The sequence below is a fragment of the Protopterus annectens genome, chromosome 5.part1 (genome assembly GCF_019279795.1).
Source record: "Protopterus annectens isolate FY-2018-M chromosome 5.part1, PAN1.0, whole genome shotgun sequence".
Lineage (NCBI taxonomy): Eukaryota > Metazoa > Chordata > Ceratodontiformes > Protopteridae > Protopterus > Protopterus annectens.
This window is the reverse complement of record NC_056736.1, coordinates 645,180,909-645,205,615: the sequence shown is the minus strand read 5'-3', so window position 1 is coordinate 645,205,615 and position 24,707 is coordinate 645,180,909. Positions and strand designations below refer to the sequence as shown.

The 24,707-nt window shown below is 40.1% G+C and overlaps 1 protein-coding gene across 1 annotated transcript in view; it reads left to right on the top strand.

Annotated features, from left to right (window-relative positions):
- Nucleotides 1–21,597, top strand: part of SLC46A3 (solute carrier family 46 member 3) — a 409,772-nt gene extending 388,175 nt beyond the window's left edge. Inside the window, exon 5 of the mRNA XM_044073266.1 lies at nt 21,437–21,597. Within this exon, the coding sequence (XP_043929201.1) occupies nt 21,437–21,597 (161 nt within the window). The remainder of the gene's footprint in view (nt 1–21,436) is intronic.
- Nucleotides 21,598–24,707: the final 3,110 nt, after the last annotated feature.

Here is a 24,707-nt window from a genome sequence, read left to right as displayed (position 1 = left end):
CCTCTGCAGTAGTAATGGTGACCATGGATGCACCCTCCTTCTGGTGAGGGGAGAATATTTCAAGTTTTTTGGTCAGACTCCGAGGCTTGTGTTTCACATAAATGTCCTGGAGATGAGGTAAGTTGTCCTTGTTTTGCAGGAGATACAAGACTGTCTTTTTGTTAGAGTGAGAAACACACATACAAGCAATATGGCAGTAGTCTGGTACATAAACAAGCATGGGGATCCATATCTTATCTGCTTTGTTGCGAGGCCATGTGGAAATGGGTGATGGCCTCTCACAGGTTTCTTACTGAAACACACATTCCTGGAAAATTCATTGATCTAGCAGGCAGGCTCAGTAGGAACCTCCTGTTGCCTCACATGAGGCCCCTGAATCCAGCAACTGCTCGGGAGATATTCAGTCGCTGGGGCACTCCCTGCTGTGACTCATTTATGACCCCCCCAGAACACCAGTTATTTTGCCATTCTTCCTCACTGGGGACAGATGCCTATGGGTACTCTCTCATCTTTGTCCTTTAGGGTTATTGTATGCCTATCCTCTGGTTCCGCTCATGAATAAGTTCACAGAGAAAGCTATTTCGTGCAAGGCTACAGTCACCCTCATAGCTCCATTTTGGCCCAAACAGATATAGTTCCCCCTCAACCTTACCTGAAGGAACCCTTTCAGTTTCTCAGTCCACTGTTGGATGTCATCCCTTAACCTTCCAGACAGACTAACCTGGACATTTCAAACCTAAAGTCAACTACTTAGTTTCTCCAGTTCCTGTGATGTGAAGGGATGCATATTTGCTCTGATGTGGTCTATAAACTCACAGCTTCCCAGAAGTCCTCTACACGTAGACTCTATCATAGTAAATAGAAAAGATTTGCCCTAAGCACTGAATCTAATGACACAGAGCCATTTTCAGCCTCTATTGGTGATGTTCCCCATTTTTTTCAGCCTCTGTTGGTGATGTTCCCCATTTTTTCAGCCTCTATTGGTGATGTTCACCATTTTTTGTCCTCCTTGCTTAGCTCTGATTGTAGTTTTTATACTATCAAGGTACAGCTCATAGCTATTTTGTCCTTTTACACTGGCTTTCAGGATACTTCATTGGCTTCTCAAAGGCACCTTCCTGTTGTGTCCACCTATCAAGGGCTGTCTGCCTCCGTGGGACTTAAATTTCAGTTTGAAAGAGTTATCCAAAGCTACATTTGAACCAACAGCTTCTGTAGATTTAAAATTCCTGTCCTAGAAAACAATATTCCCAGTGACTATCACTTCATCTAGGAGGTTTTCAAAACGTCATGCCCTATTCACCATTTCTCCCTACATTGTATTTTACAAGGACAGGGTTACCTTCAAAACTAGTTCTTCCTTTGTTCCAAAAGTGGCTTCTGAAACCAATCTTTCACCACCCATCCATCTTCCGGTGTTCTTCCCTAACTACCAAAATAAAGGGGAAATATACTTTGCATTCTTCCGGTGTTCTTCCCTAACTACCAAAATAAAGGGGAAATATACTTTGCATTCTTCCGGTGTTCTTCCCTAACTACCAAAATTAAGGGGAAATATACTTTGCATACATTGGATGTACACATGTGGCTCCATTTCTATCTCCACAAACAGCACCCTTTAGAAAAGTTGATCAGCTTTTTGTGCACTTTGCCAGAAGAACCTAAGCAAGAAAAATTGTAAGACTTTCTTGTTTCGATGGTTTTCTGACTGTATTTCTTTTATCTACACTCTCCATAACAGATCCTTACCCTCCAAGCCCAGGGCTCATTCCAGTAGAGCTGTAGCGGCTTCAGCAGCGTTTGTCAAATCCCTTTCCTTGGATGACATTTGTCAAGTAACTGCATGGTCTTCCTCTCCCACCTTTGTTAAACATTATAAGTTGGACTCCATTTCCAGAGCCAGAGCTTCCTTTGTAGATTTTATCCTGAAAGATCTCCTGTCATGAGGCCACCTAAGAATTATGCAGCTGGGGATTGTCCCATAAGTTGGATCAGATGGACTGGATAGATAAAATGCAAAAGTTATGTACTTACCATAATGACAGAGCCTTTCAACCCAGTCTATCCAATATGATAACCCACCCTCCTTCCCCGACAGTCTGTAAGACCTGAAATATATTCTTTCCTTTATCAAAACTTGAAGGATCTTCTTTCCTTGATCAAAGACGGTGCAAATGTGCTTTAGGTTCCGGCACCAAACATGATCTGAGAGGAGCAGAGCATTGTGGGCAGGAAAGATTTTGAATGGCTTGAGGCTGGAAAACTGAAGTTGCCTGATCAGATCTGAGTGGAGGCTTGAGGACCCATATGTCATATCAGACAAACTAGGATGAAAGGATCTGACATTCTGGTAAGCATATAACTTTTGTTTTTACAATGGTTACAGTAAAGAATAGAAAACATAAAGTACAAAATATAAAAATTAAGAGCAGAATATACTCATTTCAAATAAAGTAAAACAAAGTTTAAGTAAAGAGAAAAGAGCTATGGGAAGGAAGAGTTAAAGGAAACAATAAGAAATAGTTAAAAATAGAGTTACATACTGTACAGTGTAGTAAAAAGAAAGGAACCAAATGAATCTTTGGATATTAAAGTAATGCTTATATTGCATTTGTAAAGCCAATATGTAAATTTATAGATGTGGTTTGTCAACCTTCTACAAGTCTTTGTATGCTGTACTATTTCTGGGGTGGATGAATTTGTCTTTACCACAGAATTTGCAGGTAATGTAAAAGGCTGTGGGTGGCCAGAATAGAAACTTAATTTTGGCACCTTAAACACATCAAATGTCTTCTATCATTAAAGGTTTGCAAGTAACCTCTCTCCACAAAATTACCCCTAAGCTTTCCAACACTAATCTAAAAATTATTTTCAAAATAAACCTTAGTTACCCTCAGAATTTGCATCTAATGACATTGGTCTGACTGCATTTCAATGGATGTAGTTGTTTTACCATGTAGGTTTGTGGTACAGATCAATTAAAAGTGCTTTTTATAGAAAAAAAATAGTATGTTTTTTTTCCAAATTTATGAACATTAATACTAACCATTGGATGTATATTTGAGTATAAACAAGTCTGAAGTCTAGTAAAGTTCAACATTTGGTGTAGTTAGTTGCCAGACTCAGCATCATATAACTAGTTATTAAGTAGTCTGCTAGCACGTAAATTTGTGGTAAACACCCCATTACCAAACCAGGTCTTTAATTGGTCCTTAACTTTAACTAAACTCTGTGCTTTCCTGTTCTATAATGGTAATAAATTCCATAATCTTCCAGCCCCATAATGGAAACATTTCCTTTTGAGGCTTGAGCTAGAATTTATGATGCAACCAGTACATGTCTGTTAATCATAGACAAGGAGTATTGTGAAAAAAATCCTTCCCTAGTGTGAAAGAGATGACTTTATTTCTGTAGCTTCGATAAACTAGGATCGGGTCCCCTCTAATCAGCCTATAGTCTGTGGAATACAGATAGTTCAGTAAGTAAATTCCTATATCCAGTTTGTTTTACTTTGGTTATTTGTTTTGTGAATACCCTCTGAATCCTCTCCAATTTCTGAATTTGTGAGATATTGTACATACAGGCCGCAGCACACTACTCAATACTTCACCTGATCATAGCTTTGTATATAGGTAGCTTTATATAGGGTCTATATTATTTCCTCAAAGAGGTGTTCCATTGAACGCCTCATCGACCCTAAAACTGCAAACTTTCAAAATATCGAATTTCCACATAAGCAATTTCTTTCCCTTGGAAAGAAATCGCTTGCCCTACAAACACCAACAAATAATCACAAACACTATAAAGTGCCCCCACACCCCCCCTAACTAAATATACCAACTCCAAGATCGCAGTACAGCAGGGAAGACGGCAAATGGACGAGGATGGCCAAGAGATTTCTTTCCCAAGGAAAGAAATTACTTATGTGGACGTTCAATGTTTTCAAATTTTGTGGTTCCAGGGTCGATGAAGAGGCGTTCAATAAAACGCCTCTTTGAGGAAATAATAGGAGCCCTTTATATATAGGTAATAATAGCTTACTCTTACTGGTTATGTAATGCAGTATATCTTCCATCAGTCAGTATCCTTTCCTATTAAATTCAGATTCTCATCAAAAGACAACTGATCATCAATAATTATCACCAGATGTCTGGTCTTTCATCCAATGGCATTACCCAATTATCTAAGGTATAAGGGTATCACATTTTTTAAGCTGAATAACCTTAAATTTCTTAGCACTGAACACCATTCCTTTGGACTTTGTCCAAAAGTACAGGCAAGCCTGATCATTAATGTTGGTGACAATAGATCCTGCCTTTGAACTATCAGCAAACTTGATAACCTGAATTCTCCGACATCCGGGAAGATCAGACATAAATATGCTTAACGATATTGGGCTTGAGTACTGACCACTGCAGTGCACCCACAATCGCGACCCTGTCAATTGAGTATGTGTTCCTTATCCTCATCATACATATTATGCCCTCTAATTATCTCTCCACCTATCTAATGATGTAGTTGTTAATTCTAAAGCATTGCATTATTTTAATTTTGTCCCTATGTGGGAGAGAGTTGGAGACCTTACCCTTGTCCAAGTATATTATATTTGGTGACAATCCCATATCCATAGCAGCTCTCATGTTCAAATAAAAGCTAACAAGATTAGTCAAACACTAACATCCTTTTATAAATCCATGCTGGTGGTTGTCTTTGAGCAGGAGAACAAATGATTATAATACAAATGTAAAACAAATGCAGCAACTCAACTAATTGTACTAACAATAAACCTAAAATAATTTAAAAAAATACTGCCAATAAGGGGTTTAAAAAAGAACTTTAGTAAAGAATTATAAAAGCAAGAATGGCATGAGCACTTTTGTCCATGTCAGATAAAGGAATGTTTTTACTCCTTTACTGCTAAATGGTATGTCCATGCAGCACCTGGGCAGTTACCAGGATTCACTCGTGTTGGCACATGTCCACACATATCAAAGGTTTCTTTGATGGGCTTTCCCTCAGGGTCATTTGTTTGATAGGTACACGTCCATGTTACGCAGGTGTCTATACACATGTACCATGTCAGAGAGTACCAGATCCAGTATGGAGGCCTCCTCTGTGTCACATCCTCCCTCACTAGTGAGATTGGATCACAAAGCTGTCTCTCCTGAAGTAAATAAAAATCAACCCAGAACCCAGCTAAACCAGTAATAGTTTGGATCTACTCTAAGGCAAACTACATCCTATTAAATGACATTTTGTCAAAATTCAAGACTCCAAATAACCCCAAGACCACAGCTACCTATGCAGAATTACTCACATGCAAATGACTGCATAAAAGCTGCTGTACCTACCAAAAATAAAACCATAACAAACCCCACTGGTGCAATCCTCCCCTAAATAGGGTATATAATGAAAGAAGAAAAGTCATGGCTAAAATCAAAGGTTCATAGATTAGTACTAGTCTAACTGCCATTATGGGTCATTTTAAGCCTAGCCAATTACCCCATGTGAGAATTAAACCCTGTACGTTGTGTTTGTAAGGTAAATACCTTAACCATTATACCAACCTCCTAGGCAAAAAGAGCAATTCCCTTAAAGACAAGTACCTTCTTACTCTCTTATACAACCAAGCAAGAAACTAAGAGGTCCAATTAAGTCCAACAAGGCCAACTTTGAGGTCAGAATAGCCTCACAGGCTAAGGATAATCACAAGACCTTCCTCAACTATGTCTGGAACCTTAAAGGCAAGACACAGTAGTGTGCTGAATGGGTGGTGAATGGTACTAACCTCTCCAAACAGGGTGAGATAGCAAATTTGCTGCCTCTTAATCCTTGACTCCTCCTCCCCATCTCCAGCAGGACAAATCCCCTTCAACATATTTCCACCAAATATTTGCAGGGACCCAGTGCTGGCAGCATTTGTTAAAGCCAACAACACCTCCACCATGAGTCCTGGCAACATCCTCTGTTGTCTTCTGAACACTATAAAACATGACCTATCAGGACAACTTGAGGCACTTTTCAACTACAGCCTTGAAATAGACTGTGTTCCAAGTGAACACAGGACTGCAACAGTTACTCCCTTCCATAAGGGTGGACCATCAACTGACCCAGAGAACTACAGACCCATCAGTCTAACAAGTCTAATATGCAAAGCCATGGGAATGAATTATCATGGAAATGATAAGCAAGGGCATTGTCAATCTGCAGACACTGGACCCATCCCAGTTTGGCTTTGTTCAGGGAAGGTTATCCCTACTTAACCTGGTTAGCTTCTTTGAGAGGGTCACCAAGGCAATTGATGAGGGTAAAACTCTGATACTGCTTATCTTGACCTGGCCAAGAAATTTTATACAATACTCCACTCAGGCATTGTTGACAAGCTCTCTGAGCTAGGCATAAATCCCTACCACAGACAGGACCCAAGAAGTCAGGATTGGTGAGACCACCTCTACCAAGAGATGTGTCACCAGCGCAATACCCCAGGGCTCCATGCTGAGCCCAGTCCTGTTTGGCATCTACTTCTTGGAAATCAAGGCTAACATTCAAGGCCTCCGGCTCACTAAGTTCACAGGTGACTGTAAACTGGGAGTTATAATTGACCCCCCCCAAAACACCAGTATGTTACTTTAGGGTTTAACACACATAAATAACTGATACCAACGCGATGGGCTAAAACTCATTACTAAGAAAATGCAATATAATGTCTTTTGGGAAATGTCTACCAAAGTTAATTTCTCCATTGATAAAACACTCCTAAGTGTCAGCCCAATACTAAGGGATCTGGGAACATATGTAGACAGCAGTCTGGCCTTTGATCAACATGTAGCTAAGATAATAAGAAAATCATTCTATGTCGCCTGACTTATAGGTAAGGGTATGTCATCTAGGTCCAAGGAATTTATACTACCACTCCACGTGGCCCATATCAGACCTATCATTGAATACAATGCTCCCTTTGGCATTTATCAAACCAGACACTTGCGACAGTTGGAATGTCTACAAACGTTTCTCACCAGGAGAATTCTGGGCATGAGCATCCTGTCCTTCACTAATCGGCTAAAGGCTCTGTCTCTGTATTCAGTCTCCTACATGCTGTTGAGAAGGGATGTTTGCCTGGCTTACAAGGCTTCCTCAGACCTAGCCCTGATGGACCTTTTTCATATGTTCAAAACAAACAGCACCAGAAACATTAAATACAGGGATCTGAACTGCGCTTGTGACATAACAGAACATGCTGGGAGGGACAGATATGTGTCTCAAAGGATCCCCGCACTATGGAATAGGCTCCCCATCCATGTAAAACAGAGTTCATCCCTGGGCCTATTCAAATGAAACTTTGACAATTGGATGAGAATTCATAAATTTAGCCCCTGTCTGTCCCCATGTCCCTTATGGACAGAGGCCTTCAATAAGAAAAGAGTATCCTAACACCACACCCCTACAAATCCTTGCTTACCTCCCTACTAACATGCCCCCCCCCTGGAAAAGATCCCCATGATACTTGGGGACCAAAATTATTTAGGGTATGCAGCTAGGCTGGTAAGGGCTGTAGTGGTCATTAGTCTAGTAACAACCTTGGAACTGGGCTGTAGTGGTCATTAGTCTAGTAAGAACCTAGGAACTGGGCTGTAGTGGTCATTAGTCTAGTAACAACCTAAGAACTGGGCTGCAGTGGTCATTAGTAACAATCTAGGAACTGGGCTGTAGTGGTCATTAGTCTACTAACAACCTAGGAACTGGGCTGTAGTGGTCATTAGACTAGTAACAACCTAGGAACTGGGCTGTAGTGGTCATTAGTCTAGTAACAATCTAGAAACTGGGCTGTAGTGGTCATTAGTCTAGTAACAACCTAGGAACCTATAGCCATTAAAAAAGGTATCATATTTCAGGCTTGCATCCAGGGAGGATAAACTTAGATTAATTTGATGAAGTAATTGTATGGTACGAACATGTATCTGTTTTAATAGTTAAACTTGGATGTGTAGGCATACATCACAGATAATGTATAAAGATAGTAAATATGAGCTCTTCCAGGACAGAGCTTTGTGGCATTCCTTACTCAGATTTAGCTAAACCATTTCTACTACAGTGAACAACAATGTAATCACTTCTTCCTTAAAATGTGTTAATCAAACTGCTTGAGATTCCCAACATGAAGTCCAACAGTTGTCCAGTACAAACTCTCAGAAGTTATATTTCATGCAAACAAAGGGGAAATAAATGTGTTATAATCCAGATTTTAGTGAACATGATGCACAGTTTCGGTCAATTCAGTATCCATACCATAAGTGTACTGACGAGATGTCACATGACTTTGAGGGTTGGCTTAATGGCTAAGCTGTTTACATCAGAAGAACGAAGTACAGGGTATGAGTCTCCTCTGTTATTCTAAGCCTTTGGTTTAAGCACTTGGGCTTCAGACCAGTTGTTTTACATTAAGAAGGTTTCTGGTCTGCACTGTTGTGGCAGAACAGGTAGCTTGCATCCTTCTAAGTTGGGAGTTGCCGACTAAAGGCTTAGTGTCTGTTATTCTAAAAGTGTATTAGTTCTGGTTTAAGCACTTGAGCTTAGGGCCAGTTATTTTACATTAAGAAGGTGTGGTTTGCACTCTTGTGGGAGGAGAGGGTTGATTCTGCCCTTCTGAGATGGGAGTTTCTGGTTAAAGGCTTATTGTGCCTGCTTATTTGAACTGTTTCTTTCTGAAATTGGTTTGCCTTGTTTGCTGTAGCATAGACTAGATTCAGACCTGCTGAATCTAGCTTTGTTTGTATAACTTGAGCACTAATCCAGGCCATCTTTATTTGGAGAAGGTTCCCCTGCACCCTAGTAGAAGGAGTGTGCAGTTAGAACTTGTCTGATCGAACACTGCTGGAACAGGGCTCAGTTTTTAGCTTTTTATTGGTTAATTTGTTTAAATCGGTTTGCTCATTTGCTATTGCTACATTAAAAAAAAAATACACTTTATGCATCAGGGTTAAACTATTCCCAAGCCATAAAGTCTGCTCTTCAAATTTTCCCTTAGAACTAGCCAGTTTTTTTTAGTTTTAGCACTCAAATCTGTTTCTTTGAGCTCAGCACTTGTTCATTGTAAGCACTAAGTAAGCTACAAATTACTACAGCACTCAACTTTCCTCACTTGTCTAGAGAAAAACAGTTTTTAGTACTTAATAAATAAGCACCTATCCAGGCATGTCTATTGGTCAGCTCCCAGTGTTTTCTCCTGTCTACCTGATGAATCTGGGCATCTTGGGGCAATGCAGCAATTGCCTCATGTACACAGACAACCCTTTCCTCCTACTACCCAACACTACAACCTGTGAGAGATGCACTTATATAGCCAAACTGGAAGCAAAGCTCTCTTCACCTAAGACTGGACTAGACAGTCAAGAGGAGAGGGTAAACACTTGCACCACACCACACTCATCACAAAGTCCCTCAAAACCTACACACATAGAAACACAAAACACACACCTACATTAATGGAGACTGTCAATAAAAATCTGCCCAAGCAACAGAGACCTCCAAAGCAGAAATGCATGCAAACTTCACCCCCCCAACACAACCCAAATGACACATAGCCCACAAACTCAGTGTGCCACTCAACCACAGCCCATAAGGTATACGAACGTACGCAACACTCATAGGTGACTCTATAGTCAGGCAGACTGATGTTCCACTCACCAGGCTAAACAAGGAGAAAATTACTGTCAGCTGCCAGGATCTACCACATAACGCACGCACTAAGGTCACTCCACAACAAGTACAAATTTGACTCTGTCATTGTCCATGTTGGTGTGAATGACCTGAGATGTACCTCCCTGGACTACATGAAAAGAGACATGGAGGAGCTCTCCAATCTTATAGCCCAGGCAGGTATGACCCTAGCCGTGAGTAGCATCCTGCCATCACCCAGAATGATACCACAGTACAAGAACAAAATGATTGACTTCAACAATTGCCTAAGCCTCTGGTTTCAGGCTTAGGGATCAAGTATCTGTCTGCCTGGGATAACATGATCGACAGACCACGATGCTTTGCCAGAGATGGCCTGCACCTGTCACCCTTGGGATTCCGGATACTGGCTAAGGCTCTTGCTACCCCTATAGTGCCTTTTTTAGGCAAGGCTCAAATGACAAATTCTCCACCATAACAAGTACAAGCAAGCAAAATCTGAGGGTAATGCTACTCAATGCTAGAAGTCTAAACCTCAAAATGCACTCACTTGAGGCACTCCTTAAATTAGAGAACATCGACATCTGTGCAGTGACAGAGACCTGGTTCAAGGCTCCAGAGAGTACCCCTGCATTACCAGGCTATAATTCATACCACACCTTTCGGGCACGTAACCTAGACCAAAACACTAAAGGTGGAGGATTGTCCATATTCATTAAGGATATCCACACCTCCAGGCCAGTTGCTCAGCATAATGCGTCCGAGATTATCCAAGTGCAACTAACTCTGGGCAAGACCACAATCTAAATTGTAGCTTGCTACAGATCCCCACTATGCCCCAGGATTCCCACTTCTCATTTCTTGATACACTGGAAAATGTTAGGGTACAACCTAACACCCTAATAATGGGCGATTTCAACTACCCCACCATTAACAGGGAAAATTACTCATGTACCAACTCTTTTGCTCAATGTTTTCTGGAATTCATAAATTCCGTTGCCTTGGATCAACTTATCGACACCCCCACCAGGGGCAGCAATATCCTAGACCTGGTCATTACGAACATGGGCAACCAGTGTCCCACACCAGAGGTCAATTTCTCATTGGTCAGATCTGACCACAAGCTAATCACCCTAGATGTCCACATCCCACCCACCCACCCCTCCGCCATTAGGGATACCACTGTAAAAAATTTCTCCAAAGCCAACTTCACGCTTCTTAAGACAGAAGTGGCAAACTTCACGACACCGATGCCGACGGACAATAGAGGTACGACTGCTGAATCCTACACAAATGCACTTTATAGGCACTTACACGAGTGCATGGATCGTGCTGTCCCTAACAGAACCAAGATACTATCCTCCAAAAAAAGGAAGCCAATCTGGTGGTCCCCTGCCATAAACAAACTCTACAACAGAAGAAAGAAACTGCTGCAAAAAAGAGTAAAATCTCATGTTGGAGAAATCCGTGGTCAGCCTGAGTAAGAAGCTGAGATCCCTCATAAAATCCTCCAAAGCTAGTTACGAAAACAAAATCACCACTGTTTCTAAAGACAGCCACAAAGCATTCTATAGTTATGTCAAGAATCTTAATGGCAGCACTCAAATCTGCTCTGGGTTACAGCACAACGGCACTAAATATACAGAGCCAACTGATATTGCCAACATCCTGGCAGATAGGTTCAGTGCTAACTTTACCCCCCCCCCACCCCCTAAATAGCCCATCTCCATACCAGAAGAATGCAAAGTTCCTGTAATCATGGGTGCATGGGAAAAAAAACACACTCTCCAAAGCCAAGAGCACAGCATCCATGGGACTTGACAACATCCCAGGCTGCGTTCTACACGAACTGGCACCCCACCTAAGTTCCATATTAAATCATAGCCTCACCTCAGGCTTTGTGCCCACTGAATGGTGCACAGTGACAGTTATCCCACTCCACAAAGGGGGGTCCAGCACAGACCCCGAGAACTATCGTCCCATTAGCCTGACAAGCCTGGTCTGCAAGGCCATGGAACGTATCATCATGGAATAAACAAAGACATTGTTAATCTCCAAACTCTGGACCCCACCCAGTTTGGGTTTGTAAAAGGCAGATCATGTCTCCTAAACCTGATAGACTTCTTTGAAGCAGTCACCAAAGCCATAGATGAGGGTAAGGTGGTTCACACAGCCTGTCTAGATCTTGCCAAGGCTTTCTACACCATCCCTCACTCTGAAATTATAGATAAACTCCCTGAACTAGGTATGTCACAAGATGGGTTGCCAACTGGCTCACTGACAGAACCCACACTGTGAAAGTAGCAGACTCCAAATCCGACTTCAGACCAGTGACATGTGGAGTACCACAGAGTTCAGTCCTGGGTCCTCTCCTGTTTAGTATCTACTTCTCTGAAGTACAGGCTAACACAGAAGGCCATTGGCTAACGAAGTTCGCAGATGACTGCAAACTAGGAGCCATAATTGAAACTCCTAACAATGTGGACATCCTACAAAAGGGCCTCACTGACACAGGTGCCTGGTGTCAAAGCCATGGCCTCAAGCTCAGTGCCAAAAGGTGCATTGTCATCCCTTTTGGTAAAAACTCTGTATCCATGAACTACCACATAGGCTGTAGTCTACTTAACACCGAAAGTGTGATGAGACCTTGGGACACAGGTGGACAGTAGTCTATCCATTAATAATCATATCACCACAGTAGTCAGGAAATCCTTTTACGTGGCACACCTCATCACAAAAGGCTTCTCATCCAGGAAAAAAGAGGTCATTGTTTCCCTCTACTCATCACTCATTAGACCCATTATAGAGTACAATGCCCCTTTTGGTATGTACCTTGCAAGACATCTACAACAACTGAAAGGCCGCAGAAATACCTCACAAAAAGGATTACTGGCCTCAAACAGATGCCCTATGCAGACCGTCTCAAAAAACTCCAGCTTTACTCCTTTGCATATCGCCTACTCAGAGGCAATCTCTGTCTAACATACAAAGGTATGTCAAACCCAGAGCTGTTGGACATGTTCCACTTAAAGAAATCCCAACCCCTCTGAGCTACACGCCCTAGGGACCTAAACCTTGTCACTGCAATAAACAGAACATGCTGGAGGGATAGATTCCTGTCCCAGAGGCTTCCCATACTCTTGAACAAACTACTTATCTATCAAGCAAAGCTCCTCATTAGCACTCTTCAAGAAAAATCTTGATGATATGATGGGAAATAGGAAATTCACCCCGGGGATCACTTCTGTGGCTCTGCTCGACAGGGGCACAGGTAAATAATTTTCTTGGATGGGAAAAGCCAGGTTACCTTTTTGGCTAGGCTTATATAGTCCCTAGGGCCGATAGCCTAGTACCTACCTATGAACCTGTGGTCACTGTCTGATTGTTAGCTAGGCATGTTGTAGTCTGCAAACTGATTGTCTAGTATTTACTTGTGAACCTTGTGTATTAATCTGTTAAGCAGCTTTGCAACTGAAGGAAGCAGTGTCACTGGCTTATATGTGTACCAGTTGCTAACATCACCTGTGTCTTTCCTTACTTGTTTCTTATTAGTGCTTTTTGTTCCACTCCCTTGATTCTCTGACCCTGTGACAGACATCCAGATCCTTCAGCTTCAGGCTGTTTTGATTCTGTAACTACTACTGCTATCACTACCACTGAAGAATGTGCGTTTGTATGTCTGCAGATTTCTTCAGTATGACCGAGGGGCGGGGGGTATCTGTTAACTTAAGCAGCCTCATGTGCAATACTTCCAGGCAGATGCATGCAACATACATGCTGCCAGCAAGATGGTAAGCTGTGGATGCAGCCAAAGCCACCAGTGAAAATAAGCCTATAACCCATATGGTGTGTCTGCTAAGGGTCCCCTACTGTGATGGGTTACTCCTTTCCTTTACCATGGGGCAGCCCCCTCATAATTCACACCATTTTTATGTGACTTACATCCATTCTGAAATATATATTGTAGTGCATAATTGCTAAATAAATTTAACAATGGATGTATTGTATGATGTTTGTTTGTGTCTTTCGGCTTTTCCCGGTTAGGGGTCGCCACAGCGGAACTCCGGTCCGCTAATGATTGGCAGTAGAGTTTTACGTGCTGGCTTGCCGGGCCTAACGCGCAACCTTCAACGAAGGAACGCCCGTTCACGCATGTTGCCACACAGAAGACACTCTAACTGAAAATCGAACGGGCAACGTCTAACTGTGAGGCGACAATGCTACCGCAGCACCACCACCGCAGTGATGTATTGTATGATAATATATGTTTTTATGATGCATTCTGCTCCTTCACCACCCCGAAAAAAATTTTTGTTCTGTAAGATCTAACAATCGTTTTAGTTTTCATTCTAAAGTCAGTTGTAAACTAAAGCCATCAGCATTTTACATATCTCTTGTAATAATGGACACTAATACGATGCTTTATGCAAATTTAGAAAAAGGACACAGAAAAATCATTTTCTTAACTGACATATTTTATTCCTTATGTGTATTGTGACAAACAGTGATTGAGCATGTCCCCATAATGGTTCAGTTAAAGAATCAGAAAAAGTCACATGGAATAGGGATACTGAGACCCATTCCCTAAGAAAGGCTTGGCACTGGCATTTTCTTCTGGATGCCTCGAGGCTAGGTGATCCACATAGCCATTGAGGCGTCAGCTCCAAAAAGAGATCCATAGGAATTTTGGGGAAGACAGGGCTGCTGCCCTGACTGTCAACTTGCGGGGAGCACCAGTAGTCAAAAAAATGTAACTTTTGTTCAAATTCTTTTCAAAATGTTTTGTAATCTCTCCCATTTTCCTTTGAGCAATTGTGAGGATGGAAACCAAAACTCACATATAATCTACCAACTTTCCCTCTGTCAGGCTAAGACAAAAAGCCAAACACAAGGACACAAGGGAAGCCATCTCTACTTTGTATTACTTCTTTTTTGCTACAAGCAATAAAAAATGTCACAGCTGCAGTTGGTACCCCTGCTCCTGCCCTTTCATCAAACATCATAGAATAGGGCTCTGGCCAGCGGCTGTTAGTGTGTTGCTAATAATATACACCTCAACTTTTTAATATAACTACACAGCTGACCAAAGTAGGAGAAAATATCTTGTAACATGCCACAGACTTTGACAGGTAAAGAGTGCAATGAAGACTTTAATGTTGAGCTCTGAAAATTGGTTCAGTTATAGCAGGGAAGGGTGCCTGAGCTTTGATGTCATGATGGTATTGTTAGGATGATGGCGGGGGAGGTATCTGGTACTTTACATCGCAGTTAAAAAGTTGAATGAATAAACTTTGTTATCCTTGCTCACCAAAATGTTGGTTGACGTACTGAGGCATGCAAGAAACCAAGCTGTCAGACTCAGGGTGATGCCTGCCTCTCTTTCTGTGGTGCATTGTGCTCCAACTCCCTAACGAGCCTCTGAAAGTTTACTTTTGTAGTTATTTATTTTCCTAAAAGTTATTGGTTGTTGCTTTGTCCATTGGAAAAGTTGCTGTCTGTAACAGGGTTAACCAGAGAGCATTTGATGGAAAAAAGGAAGGGTGGACCATTTCTGCATCATTGCTTGAGGGGGCATTTCTTGTTGGTAGTACTGTATCACATTTGGAACATTTATGGTTAGCAATTTGGTGAGTTTGGAAAATGGTACGTTTTTACCAGAAGTTGCCTGTGTTAGTTGCTATGTAATTTAATGGAAACAATGTATTGTTTCTTGTTAGAACATAGTAAGTTTACGTTACGTAGATACTCTCCCCACCTCTCAAATGCTATATTGAAACATCCGTACTGTGAAGTCTCACAATTAACTAAACAGAGAACAGCTAGGCTGCATTTTAATACGAAAAGAGTTTATTTGAAGGACGCCCATGAAGGCAGTTACACATATGCTTTTGCAAGGATTTCATTTCATGTAACTTTTAAGCAGAAAACCTTGTCAATGAGATACCTGTTGAGGTAACTGTAGGTTGCATGGTGATGCCTATTTTATGAGATAGGTTGTATACGTGTTTCATAACTGTTATTCTGCTGATGTTTGGAAATTGAAAAATCGGAGTATGGCTGATTAGTCAACAGAAGGAAATCTCAGACTTCAAAAACATCAAGGAACTTTATTAAGATGCAAAGCTTTCAGATTAAGACACTTTTTCAGTGCTTTGCATCTTAATAAAGTCCCTTGGCATTTTTGAAGTCTGAGTTTTTCCTTTTAGATTTTTTTGCTTTTGCTTTTGGCTTCATTTACTGTGATTTGGGTCCTTTTTTGTGCCTGCTTAGTCAACAGAATCAGTACAGTATGTTCTGAAGACAGTCTTACTTTATGTCTTAAATTCCACTCCAGCAGTGCTTTGTTTTTTAATATAATATTTTGGGTTACTCCACTTTAATAACTCCTCCCCCATCAGGCATTGTAGAATAGTACTGTGGACTCGCAACGTTTGTACTCTTTTATTTTATTTGGTTTTTATTCAGAGCACTACTGCACCACTTATTTGGACATTGTAGAATAGGGTTGTCAGTGCACAGCACCATTCTCTTACTACCTATGTGTTTGTGCCATCTGTGCCATTTTGTAATTCAAGAATACAGTGATAAAAACATCAGTGTCTGCGGGCATTTTAAAGCGCTGTACTTTGTGTCACAGCTTCACTCCAATTGTGAAATACTGCTACCAATAAGTCTATTTTAACTTGTATGTTATTTCTCTGTTGCTATAAAATGCAAATCAAAACATCGCAATTCCAGCTAGACACCACTCCCCCAATGTCTCAACTGTAATCTGTTTCAGAATACTGCATATTACCATGTGACCAACCTCACTGTTGTGGGGTGGGACTAGGAATAAGAGCCAGGGAGGGGTCTTGGCACAAAAGAGGTATGTCTCCCTAGGCACTGAACCCCCTTATTGCACCTCTGTAACAAACCACAAGTCATAGGATGGGAATCAGATGTCATGCCACTCAAGCGGCAGACAGAAGAAGGATAAATTAAGTTGGACTGGACCTGGATGATGGAAACTGGCTCTTATAACCTGGGTTGCTACCTTATTACTGGAGGAGAATAAGACAGAGCTTGTGTAGATATTAAAATTTACCAGCTATTTTAGGTGATACACATGGCATTGATTCTGGAACTAGACTTGTCTCAACTGGGTGTTGCTCTGTTGCAGTTTGGGCCAGTAAATGACAGGGTTACCTCAATGTGGCTGAGATTTGCGGATGGGAAATGCTGTCTGTTGTTTGTATATATGTGCCTAACAGCTGTTCAGCGCAATCGGCCTTCTTATAGACCATGGGCATGGCGATAGATTTTGTTAGCTTTAATACTTGTGAAGGGAATGCTAGGTACACCTGGAAGGACATGGGTGGGAGTAACAACTTGCTTGATTTAAGCTAAAGACCAAATTGTTTTGTGACGTCTATGCATTTTCCTTAAACACCATGATGAAACACAAGCATGATCATAAATGTGCCTGGGCACACTGGGTGAAAGACTGATATATTATTTAACAGACATATTCTCAGACCTGAGGCTGTATGTTCTCTGTTCTGGACACTCTGGTCAGTAAATATTGTTATGCTAATCCTAATCCTATCCCTAACCCTACCCCTGTCCTTAACCCTAACCTTACATCTTACCTTAGAAAAACCTTCTTCATAACGCTACCATTACACAACACACTCATAGACACATCACATACATCAGCACACATGCACAACTGTAAATCTGTTCCTTAATATAACTCCTACTTCTAATCCTAACCCACAAACACATGCACACACACTTCAACACATACATGCGTGCACGCGCATGCGTGCACACACACACACACCACTAAATCTATCCCCCTTAATTAGCTGGTACTTTAATCTTAACTGCCAACACTCGCACATAGTTCCATCCCAATCCCACTTAGTGAAATTACACATACTCAGACTTCCTGCATTTGACAAATAATTCCACACTCATTTTTATCACTACCTGAACACGCTGTCAAATAAATGGCTATTTGTATCAATGACCGACAACCATATCTATATATACAGTGGATATAAAAAGTGTACACACCCCTGTTAAAATGCCAGGTTTTTGTGATATAAAAAAATGAGACCACAATCAATCATTTCAAAACTTTTCCCACCTTTAATGTGACCTATAACCTGTACAATTCAATTGAAAAACAATCAAATCTGTTAGGGGAAAAAAATATAAAAAATAAACTTACAGTAAGCTGGTTGCATAAGTGTGCACACCCTTAAACTAATACTTTGTTGACGCACCTTTTGATTTAATTACAGCATTCAGTCTTCTTGGGTTCACACCTGCCACCAATTAGAGACTCTGATTAACCACAAATAAAGTTCAGCTATCCTAGTAGGATTTTCCTGACATTTACTCAGTTGGCTGCTACAGCAAAAGCCATGGTTCGCAGAAAGCTTACAAAACATCAAAGGGATCTCATTGTTGAAAGGTATCAGTTAGGAGAGGGGTACAAAAAAATTTCCACAGCATTGGATATACCATAGAACACAATGAAGACAGTCATCAAAAAGTGGAGAAAATATGGGACAACAGTGATATTGCAAAGAACTGGACGTCCATCCAAAATTGATAAAAAGACAAGATGAAAACTGGTCAGGGAGGCTGCCAAGAGACCTACAGCAATACTAAAGGAGCTACAGGAATTTCGGGCAAGTACTGGTTGTGTACTACATGTGACAACAATCTCCCATATGTCTGGGCTATGGGGTAGGGTTGCAAGATGGAAGCCTTTTCTTGCACAGAAAAACATCCAGGCCCGGTTAAAATTTGCAAAACAATACATCAAGTCTTCCAAAAGCATGTGGGAAAATGTGTTATGGTCTGATGAGACCAAGGTTAAACTTTTTGGCCACAATTCCAAAAGGTACATTTGGCGCCAAAAAACCCACTTTGCATCACCAAAAGAACACCATCCCCACGGTGAAGCATGGTGGTGGCAGTATCATGCTTTGGGGTTGCTTTTCTTCAGCTGGAACTGGGGTTTTAGTCAAGGTGCAGGGAATTATGAACAGTTCCAAACACCAGTCACTCTTGGCCCAAAATCTTCAGGCACCAGCTAGAAAGCTGAAGATGAAGAAGAATTTCACCTTTCAGCACTACAATGACCCCAAGCATACATCCAGATAAAAAAAAGAATGGCTTCACCAGAAGAAAATTAAAGTTTTGGAATGCCCCAGCCGGACCCCAGACCTAAATCCAATAGAAAATCTGTGGGGTGACCTGTAGAGGGCTGTGCACAAGAGATGTTGTTGTAATTAAATCAAAAGGTGCTTCAACAAAGTATTAGTTTAAGGGTGTGTGCACGTATGCAACCAGCTTATTGTGCATTTTTTATTTTTTATATTTTTTCTCCTTACAGATTTGTTTTTCAACTGAATGGTACAGGTTATAGGTCACATTAAAGGTGGGAAAAGTTTTGAAATGATTTATTGTGGTCTCATTTTTTTATATCACAAAAACCTGGCATTTTAACAGGGGTGTGTACACTTTTCTTACCCACTGTATATATATATATATATATATATATATATATATATATATATATATATATATATATATATATATATATAAATAAGTATACATGTACATACACATACACATATATTTATACACACGTACATATGTGCGCTGTGTGTGTGTGTGTGTGTGTGTGTGTGTGTGTGTGTGTGTGTGTGTGTGTGTGTGTGTGTGTGTGTACATGTATATGTACTACTACTAACTACTAGGCGTCCGCTTCTTTATAGTATATTGGTCAAAAGAAGTCTCCCGCATGATTGGAGGCTGACGGTATAGAAAGAGCAAGTCATAAGATCTGATTAGCTGGATGCTGTGTTCTCCACATAACATTGGTTGCTCAATAAGAATGCCTGAAAATAGTTTGCAAGAAAAAAGAAAACTATGCAATCCACTCAAAGCTTTGAGGATGAATGTCTAACCCAATGATGTGGTACAATTGGCTATCAAAGAGGTGTGATTCCATTCAATGAAGTTAATTGATGGATGAGCATGTTTACAATGAGAAGTGAAGGTCTGAAGTTGCCAAAAAATATTTGGAAATGTTCATAGGATCTCCGTTTGTATATTGAAGCCAAGGGGAATAGCATAAAGTATTTACTTTGTGTTGATTTCTTATGATGGAACCAGAAAGTTTAGAAATTTTGTGATGGGTCATAATGAAGGTGCAAAATTGTTCCATTGGAGTGTTTTGGCTGTTGTCTGATTTGAGGAGGCTGAAAGCAAGAAGAATTAATAATAACATTTGATAGGTGGAAAGAAAAGTATCGTTGGATCTTGCACTTTGGATTGGATGAAGAAGGAAAGTGGATAAGGGACACTGTTTTTAATTGGATTTCTCTTAGTTTTTTGTGAAATACACCTTTTGGACAAGAGTTTTTGATTTGATTGGTCTAAAATTTTTAAAATAAGTGATCTCAGGACCTGCATTCTTAGGATCTGAAGAAGGCTTTAAACCTAAAGCGCTTGTCCGGTACCTGAGAAACTGATTGTCGAAATAAAGTTTTATTGTTCCTTTTTTACTATTTGTTCTTCTATGGTGGTTCGCCCATATTTCATATGTATATGTACACACACAAACATATACATGTATGTGAGCGTGTAATTTACCTATGTATGTATGTCATACTTTTGATATATGAGTGATCAGTAGAACTTTAATCGGTTCCCCTTTCATCATTTTCACCATTAAATACACAAGTGGGCATGCTTCTCACCCCAGCATCTCTGTATTTACTAAGAACTGTTAGTTACCTCAGACTGCCACTGCCATACACATTGTACACTTTTACCAGGTGTGCATGTAATACAGGTTCATCTTTTTGTATTGAAAAAATGTGTACAATTCTGAATAGGCTCAATGACTGAAAATAAATGTGTACAATTCTGAAAAGGACCAATTAAAAGAACATGAAGCTTTATTTTGGCATGGGGCAATACTTTGACAAACTTATTTAATTTGTTTATTTACTTAAAGTAAACTGCTTAGTCCTATGCAAAATAAAACAAAAGACTGTGAATGATTAAAACCGCATGCATACTGTTTAAAAACCCATTTCAGATCTGAAATTATTTTATAATGTAAGTAGCTCGACCTTAAAAAAATCAAAACTAAAGTAGGTATGTATGTGGTACAGAGAGCTTTTCATATACAGCAGTCTTCTGTAGATACTGATGGCGCAGCAGTAGCGTTGTTGCCTCACAGCAAGAGGTTCTCCCGTTCATTTCTCGGTTGGAGTGCGGGGAGTGCCTTCTGTGTGGAGACTGCATGTCCTCCCCACAGTTGGGTGGGTGTTCGAAAGACATGCGTAAATGGGCGTGCCTTCGTTGAAGGTTGAAAGTCGAGCTGGCACCTCGGCATTCATCAAAATCTACTGCCAATCATTAGCGGACCGGAGTTCCACTGTGGCGACCCCTAACCGGGAAAAGCCGAAAGACAACAACAACAGTCTTCTGTAGATACTGATAAAAATTACCAAGGCTGTTTAATGTCACTGTCTTTTGCATCTTACCCTGCATAAAACTGATGAATGCAACATTAAGCAAGATCAAATATTGTGTAACACAAATGTATTCCTTAAGCATTTTTAATAAACAGCTTACAAATCACCCTGTGCATCATTGGTTGTGAACTGTAGCATATTTCTTAAATTTACAGTAATAGCGGGGAGAAGGAATGCATTATTCATTATTTCTTACTTTCTTTTTGCAGGTGCTCTGTTTGCTTGTGTGGCGTGCCTTGAAAGTTTGAGCACTACAGTTTCACTGGCTGTGTTCAACAGTATTTATGCATCCACGGTTTTGTGGTTTTCTGGGTTTTCATTCATTTTAGCTGCTGCTATATGCTTAATTCCATTTTGCATTATATGGTAAGTAAGGACTTGTATTAAACCTACTTTTTCTTTAGTGGAATGCATACGTAGATCTGCTATCATTATATGTTTACTGGTATTTCTTTGATGGAATGCATACGTAGATCTGCTATCATTATATGTTTACTGGTATTTCTTTGATGGAATGCATACGTAGATCTGCTATCATTATATGTTTACTGGTATTTCTTTGATGGAATGCATACGTAGATCTGCTATCATTATATGTTTACTGGTATTTCTTTAGTGGAATGCATACATAGATCTGCTATCATTAAATGTTTACTGGTATTTCTTTAGTGGAATGCATACATAGATCTGCTATCATTAAATGTTTACTGGTATTCTATCAACAGCTTCTTAAGGACTCTCTGTGCTTCTTTATCTTTTTAAATCCTTGTACGGGAGTCATTTTGGCTTAGATGTGTATATAATGCATTCAGTATAAAGGAGAAAGATTAACTTATGCATAGCTTTCTGCAAAGGATAACATCCCTCAGGTAAGTGAAAAACCTAGGGTAAGGGGGTTGCCATTTTTCCTGTCAGATTTGACCAGGTATTTATTTATTTTTATTTGACATTTGTTAACCGGGTTGGTCTGACTGGGTAGAGACCCCTTTTCAGTGGAGACCCGAGGAGAAAAGCTCCATAACAAAACAGCAGATTAAAAAAAATAGTAGTAGATAAACAGTTATAAGATTTCTTAATATGGTTAAAAAAGTAACATTTATAAAGTTAAATATATATATGACAATACCAACAAATATTTTTTTCAAAAGAGACAAATAACTAAAAATGTTGCACATCATACATTCTAGCCAATGGTACTACAGATGGAGAGCTGCCTAAATAAGGTGTGTAATAGTGCGGGAAGAAAAATACTATGATAATAGGAGTAGTAAGTCAACAAGGCAGAGGGGTGCAGTGAGAGGTTAGATAAAAGTAGATGAGAGGTGCAGTGAGAGGTTAGATAAGAGTAGATGAGAGGTGCAGTGAGAGGTTAGATAAGAGTAGATGAGAGGTGCAGTGAGAGGCTAGATAAGAGTAGATGAGAGGTGCAGTGAGAGGTTAGATAAGAGTAGATGAGAGGTGCAGTGAGAGGTTAGATAAGAGTAGATGAGAGGTGCAGTGAGAGGTTAGATAAGAGTAGATGAGAGGTGCAGTGAGAGGTTAGATAAGAGTAGATGAGAGGTGCAGTGAGAGGTTAGATAAGAGTAGATGAGAGGTGCAGTGAGAGGTTAGATAAGAGTAGATGAGAGGTGCAGTGAGAGGTCGGATAAAAGTAGCAACAGGAAGAAAAAAGGCACTGGAGTTAATTAGGGGCAATAAGCACCTATGTAGGAGGTGTGCTAAAGAGTAGGATAGTAGAAGTAGGTAGGACAACAGTTTGCATTATTATATTCGATTTGATTGTATAGATGTTGCAGTTATGGTAGGGTGAGTGGTAGGCAGACTGCATAATAAGTAGAAAAAATATTTTATGTTAGGTCATTGCAAGGACATAACCATGACTTGTGGTAGGTATCTTTAAGTGCTATTCTGAATGAGCTGAAATTAATGATAGATCTGATATGTAGTGGTAGTTTGCTCCAGGCATTTGAGATGGAGTGGCCGTAGAGCAGTTTGCCAATATTTTTATTAGGCTTATAGACTTGTAATAGGTTCTGTTGAGAGCGCGGCTGGGAATATAAGGCTGGATAAGAGAATAGAGAGAGAGGGGCAGAAAGATGGATCATGTAGGACTGAGTATGTAGTAACATATCATAAATGTTTTTTGTGGTGTGTAACTAAAACGTTTGTCTCTCTTCAACAGTATTTGTATTAACAGGTATATCTGTGGTAATAATTAAGCAATAATCCATAAATGCGGGATTTACCCATAATTGGTGTGGTTTGATTACGAGGACTGAAAACAAAATATACTATATAATGACCTAAAATATGGAATGCTAGAATTTTTCAGTTACATCAAACAGTCTTTGCACCGTCAGAGGTTGATAAGTACAGTAAACACACAGAGAAACACACATGCACGCACACACACACACACACACACACACACACACACACACACACACACACACACACACACACACATATATGTATACATACACAGAAACACACGTAGATACGCATACATACAATCACATACACATATAGACACAAACATTTATACATATACATATCCACACACACACATACACATATACATACACAAACACACTCATACATGTGCATACACACAAGCACACACACACTCACACATTCTGTTGTACTGGACATTTGAGACTCAACAGTGTGAGTCCTAAAACTTTAGCAAAGCAAATGTGATCCTCGTAAAGTAGCAGCAAAGTGCAAAACTCGCTGTTACAAATTCAGAGCATGTCCCCCACAACTTAATTTCACTGCCTTAGAAAACAGGAAATTCTCTGATGTACACCAATTTTGGACTTAGTATATAATACATTTCCTTGTAACTGTACCTCAAACATGCAATGAGAAACTCCCTTAAGCATGCACACACACACACACACACACACACACACACACACACACACACACACACACTAACAAAGGGTTGTACCAGTATTCTGACCAAATCAAGTGCAGTATATATTCAGTTTTCATAAATACAACTAAATCAGAAAGTACAAGTAAGCCAACAAATATTAACCATTATTACTATCAGCTGTCCAATTAAAGTGTTGTAGGATGAGAAATTTAATTTATATGCTACAGCTTTAAGTACATAGAGTATGTAAGTATAACATGCATAGACATCCAAGAGTGTAATAAACTTTTACTAGCATAAAAATAGCAACGGTAATAAGACAAAATGTAAATATATCATCCGAATAGTTAGAATTTTTGCAAAATTATATAGAAATTGCAAATAACTGTGTACCATTTCCTTAAAGGGAAGAAAGCTTTGAGAGAAGCTTATTGTTTAGTTAAGCACCTTACACAGATGTACTATCTTCTTTGGAAATGGTCACTGCAGCAGTTAATCCCAGCAATTGGTTAGCTTCCCAAACAGTACTAGGAGGTGGACAGTCAATAGTTGTATATAGAATTGTTGGAGAATATATATATATATATATATATATATAT